This window comes from Gobio gobio (assembly GCF_949357685.1).
Source record: "Gobio gobio genome assembly, chromosome: 4".
NCBI lineage: Eukaryota > Metazoa > Chordata > Actinopteri > Cypriniformes > Gobionidae > Gobio > Gobio gobio.
The window spans coordinates 25,612,707-25,631,038 of NC_137100.1; the positions used below are offsets into that span (position 1 = coordinate 25,612,707).

Consider the following 18,332-nt stretch of genomic DNA (forward strand, 5'->3'; position numbering starts at 1 on the left):
AATATATAATATTATGTCATGTATAATATAATATTCTATTAAAATATAAACATTTTATTTAAAATTGTAATAACATTACTGTTTACATTTTTTGTTAGGAAAAAAAAGCAGCCTAGCTTGGTGAGCATGAGACTTATTTCAAAAACAATTAAAACTATTACACAGAGAGAATATAAAGAAGATATAACACAAAATACTACAACATGTTCTTTAATTTGCCACAGCACAGCAATCATTTGGGAGGAAATGTTAAACAACCAGGATGGCACAGTAAAAATAATGATGTTCCTAAAATTATGAAGAATTATTGTCTACATGGTTCTAAATTTTATGCAATACATTTTGGGGTAAAATTAAATGTTTTGTTACATTAAGTTTTGCATAATATGGTTGTCCATTTCTTTACAGAGCCACATTCAGTCTACTCTATTCACATATACAATTGGGTTACACTCATTGTATAAAAGGATCAAATCATCTTGTAATTACTTAATTAAAATAATACAGAAAGCAGATGCTGAGAATTTAATCGAAGCAATTCGAGCAGACAAAATGTTACAAGTAAACACAGAATATATCCAGATAAATGGTTATTTCCACAGAAACCACTGCCAGATACTAGACAGCCCATTTTTCTGTCCTTAGTTCCAATTTTTGGACGAGACCCTCCCCGATGATGCGGAAATCCTGCAGGATGGCCTCTATGTTTGGCACGGTGGTTGCCACATCTCCATTCACCTCCACACGGCGGGCATTCATTAAAGATGTCTGAGAACAGAGAAAATCATGAGTCAGGAGGTGCCAAAAATCTTAATTGTAAGTCAATTGACAAATTCTGCCAACTATAGTCAGGGTCGTAGTAAATAAAAGCTTTAACAAAATAAAATAAAAAAAGAGGAACCTTGAAGGGTTGCGGCTCAAAGGCAGTTGGCTTCCAGAGCACTGCGATCACGGTTCCACCAAATGGGTCATAAAAAAACAGAGCCAGATCTCCAAATGCATCCTAAAAAAGAAATTCACAAGAGAACTGGTATAAGATGGATCTGACCGCCAAGGGTATTGGAAAGTCTATCAGGGCATAATGGGAAAAGATTCAGTGAAAGTGAATTAAAAACTACACAAACCCTGAGTTCAGAGAGATACAGTTGGGCTGGATCATAATCTATGACTGGCAAAGCTCCACCAGAGGTGGATGGCTCTCCTCTAACGACGCCTTGCTGGAAGGTGATGGCAGGAGGATCCACAGCTTTAGCTAACAGAGGAACCTGCTTTGGAACGAGGTGGATCAGAACATCATAATCCTCCAGAGGAGGCCGAAATGCCACCTAGAAACAAAGAAAGGAAAGAGTGAGGTTAAAGACAAAAAGATGATACATTTGCAGAATACAGGCTAAAATAGAGGAACTGACCCGGACGTCCTTCTTTTCACTGGAGTCAATAAGATGAGTCTCTAAAACACGCAAACTCTCTGCTGCAAGCATGACAGCACGCTGAAGCATCTGTGTGGAGGAGACAGCACCGGTTATGTTTATTTACTGTGCATATAACAAACCTATAACAATTTGTCAAATACAGTAATTTAGAACACTGCTGCATTTACAAACCTGCACAGATGGAGCCTTTTTAGTCCACACAGATACTTTCTTGTCATTGGGAGTGGCGATGAACATGGTGGGAAGAGATTCTCTAGAAGCTACAAAGTCATTCTTTATATCTGTGTGGTCAGCAGCTGAAACATAAAAATACTAATTTCAGTATCCACAAATGTTAGGGCAAGCGAAGACAATTAATCCTGCTACTAGTCAATGTTAGGTCTGTGTCGACTAGTCGTGGATCAAATGACTTCAGTTGTGCTTGTTCTACACGTCAACAGCAGGAGGAAAAATCTTTGCTCCAAGTTAGGGATGTCAATTTACACAAATTCCCATGATCGATCGTCGTTTAAAGCTACAGTCCGTAAATTTTGCTTCTTTGTCGCCATCTCTGTTTGAAACCTGCAATTGCAGTTATTTGGGGAATTATCGTCTTTACGTGGGTTGTGCATCAGCATAGCTCCTCAGCGAGGATAAATCTAATGTTTTGAGGAGTATGTGTGGCTGGCTGTCACTCACCGCTCCAGTTGTCACTGATAATTGTTGTTTCTGGATTAAAATCCGCCATCAAAATGATAAATTTAATTATTTTCTCCAAAAATCGGTCTCCAAAAAGGCCGATCTCATGAACCGATCGCAGCTGACGACACATAAACCCGCACCTGCCGTGAGATCTAGGGCATGATATGCAGCGACACCGTCTCATTCTCTTTCCAGCGCGGGTAAAATAATTATAATGCTGAAGGTGAGGTACAATTCATATTTCTATATTAAATAACTTATGTCTCACAGAAAGTTTTCAAATGACTGCGTAAGTTCACAAACAGCGCGAGTGAATCACCACATGCGCGCACTCTCTCTCCCTTTCAAAATGCTCAAATGGCTTCACATCATCGCATGTGCACTAAAATCAAGCTGCTCAGTTGACAGGATTTGCCACTTGCACAATCGAGGCAGTGTCGCATCGTCACTAAAGTTTATCATTTGCATTTATTTTTAAGTCTTGCCAGTGTTCAAACCGCTCAGCACTCGCGCGCTCTCCAGCGCGTACACACCACACACACACACCACACACACACACCACACACACACACAATCTCACAAAAAGCTTACGAGAACAAATTGCGGTGAAATGGTCGGATACACACAAATGTATGTACTAAATGACCGTCTTGACGAGTGTGCACGTAAACCCCGTCGTGACTCGCGAGTGAACGTTTGTGCAACTGTAACCGTATCTGTGTTCGCTCTTAAAGTGACAGCTGTCGAATAAACTGCTGCTGTCTCTGAGTTTCTCTTTGTCTTGTGGTGTTTGATTAACCTTTGACACTCACTGCTCTTGAATGACTAACTTTTGCAACCTTAAGTGTAAGGATTAATCTAATTTAATTTATTCAGGGAAGACCAATATAAATTTACATTTGATTTCTTATTAAATGTCTTTAGTATTTCTTATCTCAATACTAATGTTAGACCTACCTGAAAATTTGTCTTTAAAAACAAAAATGCACTGCATGATCAAATATTTAGGTGAGATAATTATATACATTTATTATATACATTTATTTGGGAAAGATGGCCTACAGTAGCCTAAAGTTATCTCATTTTCTAAAATAAACACTTGGTGGTTCTTCAAGATCTTGACTCTAGCCTATTTCTACAGATTTTTTTCTCAATACAGTTAATTTAGAGTTAGTTTCATTTCTACAAATGGTGCAAACTCTGCAAGATTATAGATAAAAGATTCCCATTCCCCTGCCATTCTGTGATCGGCAGATCATGATCTTGGTGATCGGTAATCGGCCCCAAAAATGCTGATCGGAGCATCTCTAATATATATATATATATATTGCTTGAATTTAATGGATCTGAAATGAAAAAAATCAGGAACCAATAGAATAATCAAACTTTTATTAAGTTACATAACAAAACCTAAAATATTTTTTAACAATAAATATAAATAATAATACCAAATAGGCCTAATATTATTCTTCAAGTTTTAGGTTCCATCAAATAAAATAGTTTTTTAACAGTTGTGCAAAAAAAGATCCACAATTATCTGAATAACTGCACACAAAAATCACAGAATGGTTCTCATTAAGAACATGAGATGCTGCACTGAATAGTCTCTCACTATCTGTCACTGTTCTCTGGCGAAAAAAAACATTTGGGGGGTAAAATATGTGGGGTTTTTTGGCAGGGTTGCCTGCTAAAATTCGCATTCCTGGGTCTAAATATCACATAATTGGGGTCGCATTTTCCTGCGGGATGTTTTTCCATGGACTTGGCAACACTACTTGGGGCAGATAAATACCTGCATGCAATCCGTGCAAGCAATGGAAAGCGGCCTTCGTTCGCATGCCAGTAGTCAAGGGGATTGTCGCTTCTGGCAATGGGTCTATTGATGCCCAAATATTGATGAAAAAATGTCTCCATTTGCTCTCATACCGCTGACATGCTTAATCTTTGATAGGCAGACACGTCGCGTGATAACAGCTCGACCGTGAGTGAAACCTAAGCGCTTGTGCACGGATGGGAGGGGCGGGTGACATTCATTTTCGGTTTACGTTTTCAGCTGTTTTTTTTTATTTCGTCCCGAAACCGATAATGCCATTTTCGGCGGCCGAAATGTTGCACCCCTAGTACTTGCTCAAAAATTGATTTTGGATAATTTTTACCCAAAAAAGTTACGGACTGCAGCTTTAAATTAATAATCAATTAATCGTTAGCCTTAATATGGCAATATGCGACTATTGCAGTGGCTTATAGCCTATTTTATTCAGCAAGTGAAAGGCATTTGTTACAAAAGATTTATGTGGAATAAATGCTGTTCTTTAGAACTTTCCATTCATCAAAGTGTCCAGAAAAAAAAAAAATCATCACGGTTTTAACAAAAATACTAAGCAACTCAACTGCTTTCAACATTGAAACTAATAAGAAATATTAGAAACCAAATCAGATACTTTTAGATGGTAGACTATATTAGCAACAAAAAAAATATTATAAGTGAACCATGGACATCTGAGATAATCTGAATTCATCAACCCTGCAATGAATCATGTAGCGCCCAAAGGCTGACTGCAAGCCCTAAAATAAAATCAGTGGTGATATACACAAGATGAAGCTTACCTGTGAGTTTCCCATTGAGGTTGACTATCAGGGGATTGTTTTTCCAGTCAAAAGTGGAAAGCAAATGAAGGAAGCGAAGGAACCCAACCTGAGGAGAGCTGGAAGAGGCGTGGCGTCACTGCACATGTATACTATACAAGAACTAATAAATAAATGAGCCAGAGGGCCATATTACCTTGGTGGAGTGAAGGGCGCAGGATGTAGGAAAAGTGAAGCCACCAACAGGTCAGCTGCTTCCTCTCGGATATATTCCAAAAGGAACTGAGCTGCCAGCCAGCGCTTAGCCAGGCGGCACAAGACACCAAAACACCCATGCTGCTGCTGGAGCCTAACATGGAAGTTAACTTTACGTTAACTATTTATCTAAACAAGCCACTTGTCAAAACAAGGCCGAACCAAATTAGTTTGCATGTTTATGTATGCATGTGTTTTGTACCCATGCAAGGTGCTGGTTAGAAAAGGTTTGTGCTGGGTCTCTAGCTCCAGTGCCTGGGCCTCAGCGTTTTCCCTGTAGATCAGCATTCCCTCAGGGGTCAGGCTTTCCCTCAGGATCTGCGGTTCTCTGTGATACGCCACCTGGATTCGGAAGACTAGCCCATCCTGAACAGATACATACATAAAAGTAAGAAATTATGTCGAATAAATCTATTGGGACAAAATATTATTACTATCATAGGGGAAAAACAACAGCAACATAAATAAATGTTCACACATTACCTTACACACATCCAGGTAGGCGGGTGTTGCATGACATTTGTATTGATGTTGATTGTTAAGCAGTTCTCCCAAGCAGATGTGAAAGGCTGCTTTGACATGGCGTATTGCCAGGTGCTCACTGGGCCATTTTCCACTTCCCTCCATATGAACAATGACTAGAGAAACAAATGACAAAAGGGGATGGTTGCTAATAAATGGTTAAATAGGACTACAGAGGTTGGTGATATTAACCCCTTAACCGCTGAAGGCATTTTTGTGTTGTTTTTTTCAGAGTGACATAGACAAAAGTAAAGACTCATAACTCATGAACTACAGCAAGGGAAAAAAAATAAGAATTTAATTACATTTAGACCGTCTCATGTTAAGAAACTGCTGATAAAAAGACAAATAAATGTATAATTTATTATAATTTTACATATATCTTTCTTATTTGACACGCAATAACTAAAAAGGAAATAAGGTAGGAGGTTCCCCTACATGTGAGATGCATTTGGATCAAATTTTGTGGTGACAGCATAAAGTAATCAAAAGTTACAGCATTTGGAACTAAGTTTAGCCCTTGACACTGCCTAATTGGCATTTTGGAGCAATTTCTATCTGGAGCATCCATCCACTGTAACTAATGATGTGCCATTTTCTATAATCTATGTATGTTTCATGAACTTGCGAGCGAAAACGCTACGTAAAAGCTACATTTGATTTTACTTAGCTATATGTGACGTAGCTCCATGAGGAATATCTCGTGATCAACGCAATGGATTAAGTTGATTTTGAACTAATTTTAATTGTGAGAATCTGCTGTAAATGATGTTTTCCACGATCTGAACGTTTCATGAAGTTACGAGCGAAAACGTGACAAATGCAAAATCTGTATATTATTTACATACGGTCATGCGAGGCTTCACGTACAAAAACTCGCTCAAGTTTTGTCAAAGCTCAAAACAATTATGCTTGTGTATTCTACTCCATGAGAGCTTTCAAATGACATATGACATGATTATATGTGCTGTATGATGTTTTTGACATATTGCAGTTAGGGCTGGACCAGAATATTCGAATATTTGTTCGATGGGTTGGTATTAGATTTTCAAATTGTTGATTCTAACATTCGTTGGGTTTTTTTCGCGCACACCTGCCATCCCCCTCGACACGGTTCTCATTTACGCCTGCATATTTTTACACAATAAAATCTGCCGAAATACAATACTTTTTTATTTTTCAATTATTTTATAGCCTAGCAGTTTTTAATACGATGGACAGTTGAATAGGAAGCCAACCTCGTTATAATTAATACATATATTTGCTTCTTAGTGTTCCCTGCAGCGGAGAATTCTCTGTCTAGAGTGCACCGCTGCATGAGCTTATATGGAAGAAGTGCATGCCTGAGCTTGCATTTTGGGTTAAGCTGCGTTGGTTTGACATTGTGGAAAATAGAATAAAAATGTATCAGCCTTTTTACCCGATAGGGATGTGACGGTGACAAAATTTTCCCTCACCGTCACATTGCAGTGCTTGTGCACTAAGCGGCTGTGAACGAATGCAGCTGTGCGCAGTTTACTTTCGGTTTGCCAATTCGGGGACGGGTTGCTTGAATTATGGGTTCATTAGCCTATTATTCTTAATGAAAAACACATCAACAAAACAGTACAATGACAAACTCCCTTAAATAGGCGCTTTTACATTTCGCTTTAAAACCAAATCTTGCGCGATCATCTTGTCATTCAGCTCCTCACTCTCGTGATGAATGAAATCTGACTCTCGTTCGGCTCACGCTGCACGTTCAGTTTTTAATTGTAGTTAATCTGTTCTCTAACTGACCAAATTATTTTTACTACTATAATATATCAGAACTGGGACGTAACAGACCTGTGTGTGTTTTGTATCACTGCAGTGTCCGTTCTTGGACCAAATAAGCCCCGTCCGCGTGAGGCACGGCGCTTCTCGAGATTGCTGCCTTTATTAGAGAGAAGAATATGTTCAGCCCCCTCCCTCCGAATATTCTATGTTGATTACTACTGAAGCTTTCGAAGCTGCAAAAATGGTATTCAGACAAGCCCAAATTACAGTACATAGTACAAAAAAGTATTTCATAAATATGATAACTTTTTTTTTTAATCAGCAAATAACTACTTAGGAGTTATTCAAATTGGCTGCATTGATTTGTCAATTGCATTTAGGCTTCAAAATTCATAAAAGATATGTCCATTTGTGAAGATTATTTTGATGAACAAAATGTCAAAGAATCAAACTTTTGTTGATCAGAGCTTATTTTCTGCAATAATCCAAAAGTAAAAAAAAAAATTCCTATTGGTTTTATGCCGAAAAAATACATCATCCCTGCAGCAATCTATATACAGTGATCAGAAGCATTTTAAAGTGATACTTCATTCCAAAAAAGAAAATGGTGTCATTTTCTCACTCGCATGCCATTCCGAACCTTTATGACTTTCATTCTTACGTAGAATAAGCAAGGTGAACTGGAACAACATGAGAATTATGAAAACCCCCTTTAAAGGTCCACTATGTAAAAAGAAAATCCAAAAACCACTAGGCCAGTGTTATACATTTTGTTCAGTTGAGTACTTAAAATATCCCAAAAGTTTCCAACTATTTGTAAATCGTGAGAAAATTGCTATTTTGACCAGGGAACCGGGACGTGTGAGAGAGTCGCCTGTCTGCACTCCCCTCGGTTTCCAGTTTTATTTTGCAGAAACGCTTTACTCTTACTGCAGTGTGTGCAACAAGTGTCATAGCAGCCGCTGAGCGAACGCACAGAGTAACGTCACACTCAGATGTATCTAATATGATCAACAGAGCTGCGTTTCCTCATACTCATGACCGGAAAAGCGGAAATGGCGACTATGACATGACTATGTCAACAAGTCCCGCTGCTCGCGAGGCTTTTGTTGCGCTCTTCTTATTAACAATCGCTCCCGTTTCTGCTTCATACAACAGTAATAATTACATCTATGAACATGATTTCTGCCTGAGTCCTATACCGCTTCTTTTCCACCGGTTGTGAGGTGAAGACCACGTCCCAAGATTCTGCGCTCAAACATGGCGTCATCAAACTACGCCTTTGTTTTGAATAGGCGACCTCTAGTGGACGGAAAAGTTACATAGTGCAGCTTTAAGACTTGATAAAGTAAAAAAGTCTGAAACACAGTACCTTTAATAGGAGTGAAGTAATATGGGCAAGGTTTGTCCTCCCGTGGCACTAATCTGTGATGGTTGGGGTTTTTTTGAAAAAAAGAATAGACCAGCTTCACAGGAACTGGTGGGAAAACCTGCAGAGGACAAATGAGGAAAAACAAGAAAATTAAGGAGATATACATCTCTTCTCATATACAATTAATACATCACTCAACTGAATATAGTGAGGAGGTGGCTGACCGACCTGTGTGTATCTCAATGCCTGGTGGGCACCCTGCACTGATGTAATAGCCAGTGGCAAGTCCTTCAACTGCCAGAGCTTCCTGCTCAGATCATCATAAGACTGAACCACCTTCAGACTCTCCTCCTCTCCTGTAGTGCAGATCTGGGCAAAAAAAAAATACAAAAATTGTTCAACATGATCTTGTGCACAAGAAGCAACCCGTTTACCAATTTTCACACATTTAATGAGTAGCACAATAACTTTTATGAAGTACCTCTTTGCTAACTCTGATGACATTATCCAGCTGTCCACCAACAAATCTCACACATGATTCAGGGATATCGGCATGACTAAAATGAGATAAAATTGCAAACACGAGAATATAATTTATGCAAAAATGTGTCAAGGAAAAGCTTATAAAAACACAAAAAAGATTAGTGAAAAGTATTATGCTAACAATAAAAATAAACTAAATGTTCCACAGTCCCACCTTGACATAAATATTCATTTAGATTCTGATTCATATCTCAATTCAACTTGACTCCAATTTGATTAGACTGCAATTTATTTGCGTATATTTCAGTAATAATATCCATTTACACTTAAGGCCAGTTCATACCGGGATTTTTTTCACGCGCATTTAACGCCTCGTGACTAAACAAAGGGTGCCAATGTGAGTGTGCACGCCGACGCGCAAAACGGCAGACGTAAAAGCGTCATTTAAAAAAAAAACGCCTCGCGTTGGTTTTTTTATTTTGACGCAGCGCGTTAAAAACTGGCCGACCAATGAGATCCGCGCTTTTGTTCACATGCCTGGAGCTGCTGAAGTGACAGTAAAACACGACTTGGTGGCGCTCAAGCACAAAACGGTCTTGTCGAGCACACATTGATACGACGAAGAAGTAGTAAGTAGACAAAGAAGAAGATGAGCTGCTAATGCGCCAGATAGCAAAAAGTGTGTGAATGGTTTTGGCCATAGACATAATATATCTATGGTTTTGGCAAGCACGTAAAAACTGTCTCTCCTCTTCTTCTGTGTGACAAGCGAGTGACAGAAGCTTAAAGTGCCGCAGCACCACCTAGTGTACCGGGAGCGCATCTACTGAATGTGCACGTTCACTCGGCGCATCGCCAGTGAAAATCGCTTGGGTGTGAACACTCAAGACACGGCGAAAAACGTCACAAAAAACGCTGGCGATAAGCTCGCGTGATATTCGTCCCGGTGTGTACAGGCCTTCATATACAAGTATTATTTTAGTATTTATATGTTATACTATTATATTGCTTATTAATATTTTGAATTGAGCTTTTATTTTTTATATTTTCATTATAATTTTGTCATGTGCATTTCATTTTATTACCTTAATATTTCTATAATAATTATTATTTTATTTTATTTCTGTTTTAGTAATTTTAGTACTTCAATGTATTTTATATCAGTTAGCTGTAACACTTTTCCATCAAATATTTATATTATTTATATATTAAATATTTATATTATTTTAGCTTTATTTCAATTGCCAATTTTTTTATATTGTTAACTTATTTAACAATTACAATGTTACATGTTAAAAAAATGTGCAGCTAATTCTGTAAATTTGCACACTATGTAGTTCAAATGCGGTTTAACATTTTTATAATCAATACAACCAAAAAACAAATTTGCAGACATACTAACTGAAATAAACTATTATTTGACTTTAAAAGTAAACGTCTGAATTGATTAAAGCTGCATTCACACTGCCAGTGACACGCAGTGACAATCCTATTCATTTCAATAGAGCTGGTAATTTCCAGCGACATGAGCGACAGGATGTAGGTGTGTCCAGCGACGCAACGAAGTTGAGATATATTTAAAGCTACACTGTGTAACTTTTTTAGTTTGTTCTTAGCTAAAAACACTTAGTTCTTTCAAAAATATATGTGCTCATTAATGCATATTTACTTCTTTCAAGTAATAAAGTATTCTCGTAAGTTTATAATATGCCATTGAAAATACATACGGTAATGGGTTCGAATGCAGGTCGCCATGCTGCCCCTCCATCTTGAAAGTACATCAGCCAAAGAGGGACATACCCGTGAATTCAAGCTTTGCCTTTCACGTTTTAACACTCGATGGCACCGTGTCGAATGTGGACGAGGTCGAACTGGAAGCCATATTAATCTTGGACTAAATCGGCCACCGTAGGAGTTAAAACGAAATTGGAATTGAGAGGAAGAGAAACTAATATTCACTGGATGGTCATATACCTTTTAACCGCTAGATGGGGAAAATATCACACAGTGTAGCTTTAACTTTACACAAAAGAACGACTTTCAGGAGGCACAACCAATAGGAGTGAAATCATTAGTTATTAGGCAACCAGTAGTGGGAACGGCCACTTGCTACCTGAACGCCAGTCACTGGCGGCATGTAGCGACAAAGTCGCTGGTAGTGTGAATGCACTTTTAGAGTGTATTTGAGTTGAGTACTATAATGGCTAGAATAGAGGCGTACAGCTGTAGTAGGTGAGTGATGATCTCCAGTAGAATGAGTCTCCTCTGACAGGTGGAGTTCCCTGACCACATCACTGCCTCAGTGATGGCTCCATCCTGGAAGCGCCGCAACTCTGAGCGAGAGCCCCACAGCTGCCTAAACTCAGCTGCCTTGAAACACAAACAACAAAAAGGGTGTTTGGACACTGCTACAGAATCATAAGACACATACACAGACATCTGTGGATATGTGGGCTAGTTTACCTTGGGGTTATCAGCTGGCGGTCCTCTCTCAAGAACAGATAGAGCGTTCTCAAGGTTCAGCTTCAAACCAATGCTCAAGGGCGGCTGGTCCTTATGCTTAGGAGGTTCACTGTCCACCGGCCACTGCAAAAAACATTTACACACATTAAAACAATGTATACAGACTGTTTAGGAATGCTTTGATTGGAAAAATCTGACCAATGACCATTAAAAAAGACATTTAGGTGCATGTTTTGGCCAATGTTATTGGTAATGACTCTACCTCAGGGTCCTGAGGGAGTGAGTGTGCCAGAAGGTCGACCCTTTCTCCAAGCCCTCGCTGTAAGAGGGACAAAATGAAAGGAAGTGCACTGAGGACATAGTTCCCGCTGTGGTCCATGAGCTCATTGAGGAGTGAAAGCTTCTTACAAGAGGCCTGCAAATTCACCAGCTCACTCAGTCTGAGAATGAGATCGAGAAAGTGTGTTAGGAAAAACATGAATACTATAACATATGAATAGCAGGTGTGTTTTAAAGGACACTTACTGAAAGACATTGTCATATGTTCTGATCATGGCTTTGGACGTCATGAGCAGAGCCTGGAAGCCGTTTACTGTCGGATCATCCCAGAACGTCAGCGAGAGTGATGCCTCATGCTGGATCTGACATGCAAATCAGAAACATTTGGATCATGGCTGTCAACCGATTAAACTTCCAATTCAAATACATTTATCAAAATAATTAAATATATGAGAAAGTGTTATTTTAGTATAATTATTATATTTTTATAGTGGTTTTAGTAATAGATTTTCATTTTAGGTTTAGTCATTTTGTTGAGTTTGTCATTTTTATATTTTTATTTAGTTTTTTAACTTTTGTTTAGTTTAAGTTGTTTTATTTATTTATTTTTTCAATTAAAAACGTTTTTTTTTTATTGTTTTAGTTAATGATAACACTGCCCCAAATTAAGATATTTCAAAGGCAATATATTATTTTGGCAGACGAGTTAATCTTTGACAATACTGGACTACTGGTAAGAAAATCTCTTATTACAGTTTATGTAAAGGTCATGGGGCCTTTTATTAAACATTTTTGTATTTATAAATTCGACTTAAATAACAAGTTCAATTTACTATGAACTATTGAGTAATTGAATATCACATTATCAAGGAGCTAAACTGATACTACATCAGAGCTCACCTGTTTGTAGGTCACAGCTGTCATGTCTGCAAGCAGATTGAGATGCCCAGAGGGGTCCACAAAGACCACAGAGAATGCTGCATGGAACTCCGGCAGTGACGGCTGAAGCAGGAAAAAAGAGAAAGACAAGGTGATGCAAACAAGACAAAACGGGTAAAAAAAAAAAAAAACAGTACATGCATGGGTCACTTCTGCTCACCGCTTTTGAGTCTGGGTTTTTAGCCAAGGTGATACCGCTCTCTGTCAAATCTGTGGAAGCTAAAATGTGAAAGGAAAAAACAGAAGATTAAACTGATTAATACAATTCCATAACCACCATAATAACCATAAGTTATGAAAAGCAGTTATACTATGACATCTCTTACCAAAGAAGTGCAGTGCATTCCTGAACAGCTGGTAGGCATTCATGGTTTTGCCCACTTTGTGTGTGGACAGAAGATAAGCCATTAACATTGATGCATGGAAGCCGCAAAAACAACCTGCACCCTAAAGGGGTAACAGAAACAGAATTTATTCATTAATTGTGATCTGTTTATTCCTTTTATCTGACTGCACAAAAAGGGCATTGCATCTTTTTTTTAAAAAGCCTGCCGGTTATTATGTAACTTTTTTTGTGGAAAAATAGTTAAACAATATACAAATATACAATATTAAAAGGATAGTTCACCCAAAAATGAAAAGTATCCCACAATTTACTCACCCTCAAGCCATCCTAGTTATATTTGACTTTATACTTTCAGCCAAACACAACCTGAGCTATACTGAAAAATGCCCTGGCTAATCCAAGCATTATAATGGCAGTGAATGGCAGCCCAAAATTAAGCCCAAAAAGTGTATCCATCCTTTATAAAAGTAATAAATAAGTGATAATTAATAACTTCTGCAGTGCCGTGTGGATTACTTTTATGTTACAAAAGCCTCGATTAGGGTTGTTACAAAAGCTTTCTATTTCAGAAAAATACTGTTCTTTTGAACTTTCTATTCATCAAAGAATCCTAAAAAAACTGTTTTACACAACTGCTTTCAACATTGATAATAATCATAAATGTTTCTTGAGCAGCAAATCAGCATATTACAATGATTTCTGAAGGATAATGTGACTCTAAAGACTGTAGTAATGATGCTGAAAATTTAGCTTTGAATCACAGAAATAAATTGCATTTTAAAATATATTCAAATAGAGAAAAAAAAAATGTAATTACAATTTTAAATTGTACAAATATTTAACGATATTACTGTTTTTTTCTGTATTTTTGATCAAATAAATGCAGCCTTGGTGAGATTAAGAGACTACTTTCAAAAACATTAAAAAACCTTAATGTTTCCAAACTTTTGACTGGTAGTGTACACTAAACAAAATATGAATGTACAAATAAAAATATTCAATATAAAAGATACAATTATAAGGTCATATAGCAAGATAAACCCCTCCAACAGGTTGTCACATTTTCTATTCATGTCACTAGTCATTTCAATGAGGTTAATAAATAACATGCACACACAGAAATAATGTGGTCTTACATGGTCCAGTTCTCTCTGTCTCAGCCACACTTTGAGGAGGGCCACACCATCTCCAAAAGCAGGACACTGCGCGCTGATGGCCGACAGGAACTGAAGATGTGACAGTGGGAGATGATCTCCAAGAACTGTGCTGTTATAATGAGGAGTAGCCGGCTCGCTGCTCTCTGCATGGTAAAAAAAAAATATTATGACGTCAATATGCGTGCTGCCTTGGTCAGGAAATGACTGATCTCAGAAAGTTCCACATTACCTTGCTGCTTATTGACAACACCTGTAAACCACTCAGTCCTGATGTTGTTCTTCTGAGGATGAAAGCGGCTAGGTTTGATGAAGTCCGGAGGAGGAATGACATGAATCCGCAACGTGACCTTACTGCTGTCTTTACCTAAAGGTCAGACATAAAGGTTTCATGATCATTTTAGTTTGAAGCAATGACGAAAAATCAGGCTGGCACCCTTATTTATGCATGCTCCTGAGCAAGACCAATTAATTGAAGTGTTCTTCACAGGGTCGCTTCTATTAGTGTACTCCAAGCACCAAAAGAAAAGCATCTGCTAAACAGAAATTAACTTGGAAGCCAAAATAATTTGAGCAGATAATAACAATAGACACAGTACCTGCACGTCCATGTAAATTGCTTTGGCATGAAAGCATTTGCAAGTAAATGTAATGCAAACTTTGAAGAAGCTAATGAGTGTGACGAGCTACTGTTAATACAATTGTACCTGGTGGTTTGAGAAGTAGGACTGGGCGAAGCCGGTTGCCATGGAGACAGGAGTAGCACAGTGAACCCACAGACTCTGAGAAGCAGAGGTGCTGCGCCAGGCCAGCCAGATACAGTGCTCGCTTTCGTGGGTAGCGCTGGTTAATGGCATCCATTGGGTGCAAAATAGACTTCAAAGAGAAGATAAACCATATTGTAACAGAATGAATTAATGCGCAATAGTTTAGACCAGAGGTCTTCAAGTCTACTCCTGGAGACCCACTGTCCTGCCGAGTTTAGTTCCAACCCTAATCGAACACACATGAAGTAGCTTATAAAGCTCTTCAGGATTGCTTGAAAACACACAGGCAGGTTGGAAATAAACTTTGCAGGACAGTGGGTCTCTCCAGGAGTAGAGTTGAAGACCTCTGGGTTAGACAGACAGACAGACAAAAAAACATATACAAGCAGATAGATACAGTCATATAAATAGACAATCAGACAGACTGAAATAGATACACACACACATATTAAGGCAGCCAAGCGATTCATTTTTTTACAGAATTTATTATAGGACGCACGATTAATTAATCGTTAATTAATTGCACATCAAATTTGTCATTATTAAAGTCATTATTGTATTAAGTGAGAAAAGTATCAAATAGACATTGCAAAAATAGCTTAAGAAAGAAATATTTTATTTGATTCAAGATAGAATTTATGTATAAATGTTTAGGCTTCAACGGCCATGTTTTTTTCTGAAGCTGCGTCTGAATTGGTATTTCATTTACAGACCAAAAGAGTTTGTTTGCCAACATTCTTCGAAATATTTTCCTTTATGTTCCGCAAATGAAAGTCATACAGGTTTGAAATGACATGAGGATGAGTAAATGTAAATAAACAACTTTTATTTTTGGACAAACAATTTACAAAAATGTTTTATTTTTATGAAGTGATACTGTAAATAAGAAACTAAAACTGCCAGTAGGTGGCAATAAATGTCTAAATGAGTAAGTGATTGGGTCATTAATTCGGCTAATTAATTCAGGAAATAAGTAAATGGCTCTCTTTATGAATGGAATCATTGGTTCACCTGATTTGATTCACTCAAAACGGTAATATTTTTGTTGGCAAAATTGAGACAATAACAAAACAGACAATATTGAGTCTAAAATATAATATTGTTGTAAAAAATCAATATCAATATTCGGAGCAAAACAGCATTCTGTTAAAAAAAAATAGCATTCTATAGGCTACATCACGCAGTGAACTGTTGTTGCCCTGAATCATATGTTCGTCACCAATCAACTTTAAAAATATTAAAATGGCCGTATGTCTGGGGCGGCAGCGTTAAATCATTATATCTGCTTCTGCTATACATTTTTTCCAGTTTAACGCATTAAAAATATTTAAAGCAGCATCCATTTTTTTCTGTCATTGTTTGGCTGGCGTTACATTATATATGACTATAATTGATGTTTAAAATTTTAAACAAAAAAAATAAATTTCATAGAGACATCAGAAGCAGTATTATCATCAGTACTGGCCTTCATTCTTGAAAAGATGCCATTAAACAAGTATTTAAATTATACTGTCTGTGTCTTTATGTTGTTTCTACATGAATTTGGAGATTAACTGTGAAATTATTATTACATTATAAAATACTTTAAAAACTTATAAAAACGTTTTTAATTTTGTGATTAAATCAGATATATATATATATATATATATATATATATATATATATATATATATATATATATATATATATATATATATATATATATATATATATATATATATATATATATAGAGAGAGAGAGAGAGAGAGAGAGAGAGAGAGAGAGAGAGAGAGAGAGAGAGAGAGAGAGAGAGAGAGAGGCTAGATAGATTCTAGATCGATTAATATATAGATTGATACACACAGTGAAATATGTTGCAAAAAAAAGCACAGTTGTTTTGGAGTTTATAACTTACAGCTGGAATAGTGACAGCCAAGTCCACAATGACTCTGGGTTTGATACAGGTCCCCAGTGGATAACTGCCCACCACGTTGATTGATGCAGGAGGCTCCATGTGAAATTTGCCTTTTGCTTCCAGCGGGACGAGGAGGAATGGGACTTCAACGCCTGGCAACCATGAAAGATCATCCAACTAGAGAGAAAGTGAACAATAATAAGAAAATGATGTGGCCAGCTACCAGATAAGTAAAAATCAGTGCTGATGATAATGTAAATGCTTCACAAATTTCTGACCTCCACAACTTCAGATTCAGGCACAGACTGCAGGCAGTCTGTAACCTCCTGCACAAAAGAGTCCACCAGCTTCTTCCTGTGCTCACTAAGGGACACTTCTTTCAGCAGTTCCTCCATCTGAACATCACCCATAAGAATCAGTGATAAGTAAAGCTGAATATGTTGTTATAAAATAATACACATATTTTACAATGATAAATAACACACAATTCACAGCCTGTCATGCAGTGAGCAGCTCATTGAGCAATCAGTGAGCAGACTGATAAGACAATAAAACATGCATGCAGCTAAGATAACAAATGACAGTAGAACATGCATGTGATTTCTGACCTGCATTTTCAATATGCTGCAGTGGAAGAGATTTTCTGCTTCTTTCAGCTGGTTGAGCTCTTCCACTGTGGGGGCTTTGTATAGCTCCTTTTTGGACAGCTTGAGTGGTCGTAAGACCCCACCATCTGAGCCGGTGTCATTTGCCTTTCGCTTGGGGTCCTTAGATTGTTTTCCACTCTTTTTCTCATTTCCTTCTTCATTCTCAATGTTATCTGGTCCTTCCATCTGTTGAAGGGACGTTACGATTGTTATTGCTCTTCAATAAAGTTAATACTCTTTCAGCATATACATTTACTACACTGAAAACAAAGGATTGAATACTTTTTTTTAAATAAGCAGAAGTGCTGTATTTTGCTAATACAGCTTTGCAAAGCAATATGATAAAAACTGCGTGACACCAAACCTCATGAGACTTTTCTTCAGTTAATGACGACTCCTTCCTCCTTTTCTTCATTTTCACAGAAATTAAAGTAAGATTTTAGAAGGGTAAATACAAATAATTCATTAATTTTCAGTTTCTTCTGATTCAACGAGTCGCTCACATGGGGAACACATGGGACACACTAATACAAGAGATATTCACTAGTTCACTGATTGGTCCGTGTGCAGTTTAACATTAAGTGATTGGCTGCTGAGTTTTGGTTCCACCTCCAAACATAGTCAAGGTTGGTAGAGATTACATTAGACGCATTAAATGTATTCGAATAATTCATGATTTTTATATTATAAATATTAAATAAATATAACGCACGTACATGAATACCGGTACACCGGTTTTATTTTAATTGTAG

The 18,332-nt window shown here is 37.5% G+C and overlaps 1 protein-coding gene across 1 annotated transcript; it reads right to left on the bottom strand.

The window, feature by feature from the left end:
- Nucleotides 1-40: 40 nt before the first annotated feature.
- Nucleotides 41-18,111, bottom strand: nol6 (nucleolar protein 6 (RNA-associated)). Its single transcript, XM_079814678.1, has 26 exons — nucleotides 17,945-18,111; nucleotides 17,542-17,766; nucleotides 17,212-17,328; nucleotides 16,934-17,110; nucleotides 14,979-15,147; nucleotides 14,504-14,638; nucleotides 14,254-14,417; nucleotides 13,098-13,218; nucleotides 12,932-12,990; nucleotides 12,733-12,834; nucleotides 12,079-12,194; nucleotides 11,816-11,993; nucleotides 11,554-11,676; nucleotides 11,312-11,460; nucleotides 9,089-9,164; nucleotides 8,836-8,976; nucleotides 8,608-8,725; nucleotides 5,439-5,593; nucleotides 5,158-5,321; nucleotides 4,897-5,049; nucleotides 4,722-4,819; nucleotides 1,605-1,729; nucleotides 1,410-1,499; nucleotides 1,125-1,325; nucleotides 902-1,003; nucleotides 41-768 (listed from the first exon to the last, which is right to left on the bottom strand). Exons 1-26 carry the CDS (start codon nucleotides 17,993-17,995, stop codon nucleotides 619-621), a joined length of 3,459 nt encoding a protein of 1,152 aa, XP_079670804.1. The 5' UTR covers nucleotides 17,996-18,111; the 3' UTR covers nucleotides 41-618.
- Between the last annotated feature and the right edge of the window lie 221 nt (nucleotides 18,112-18,332).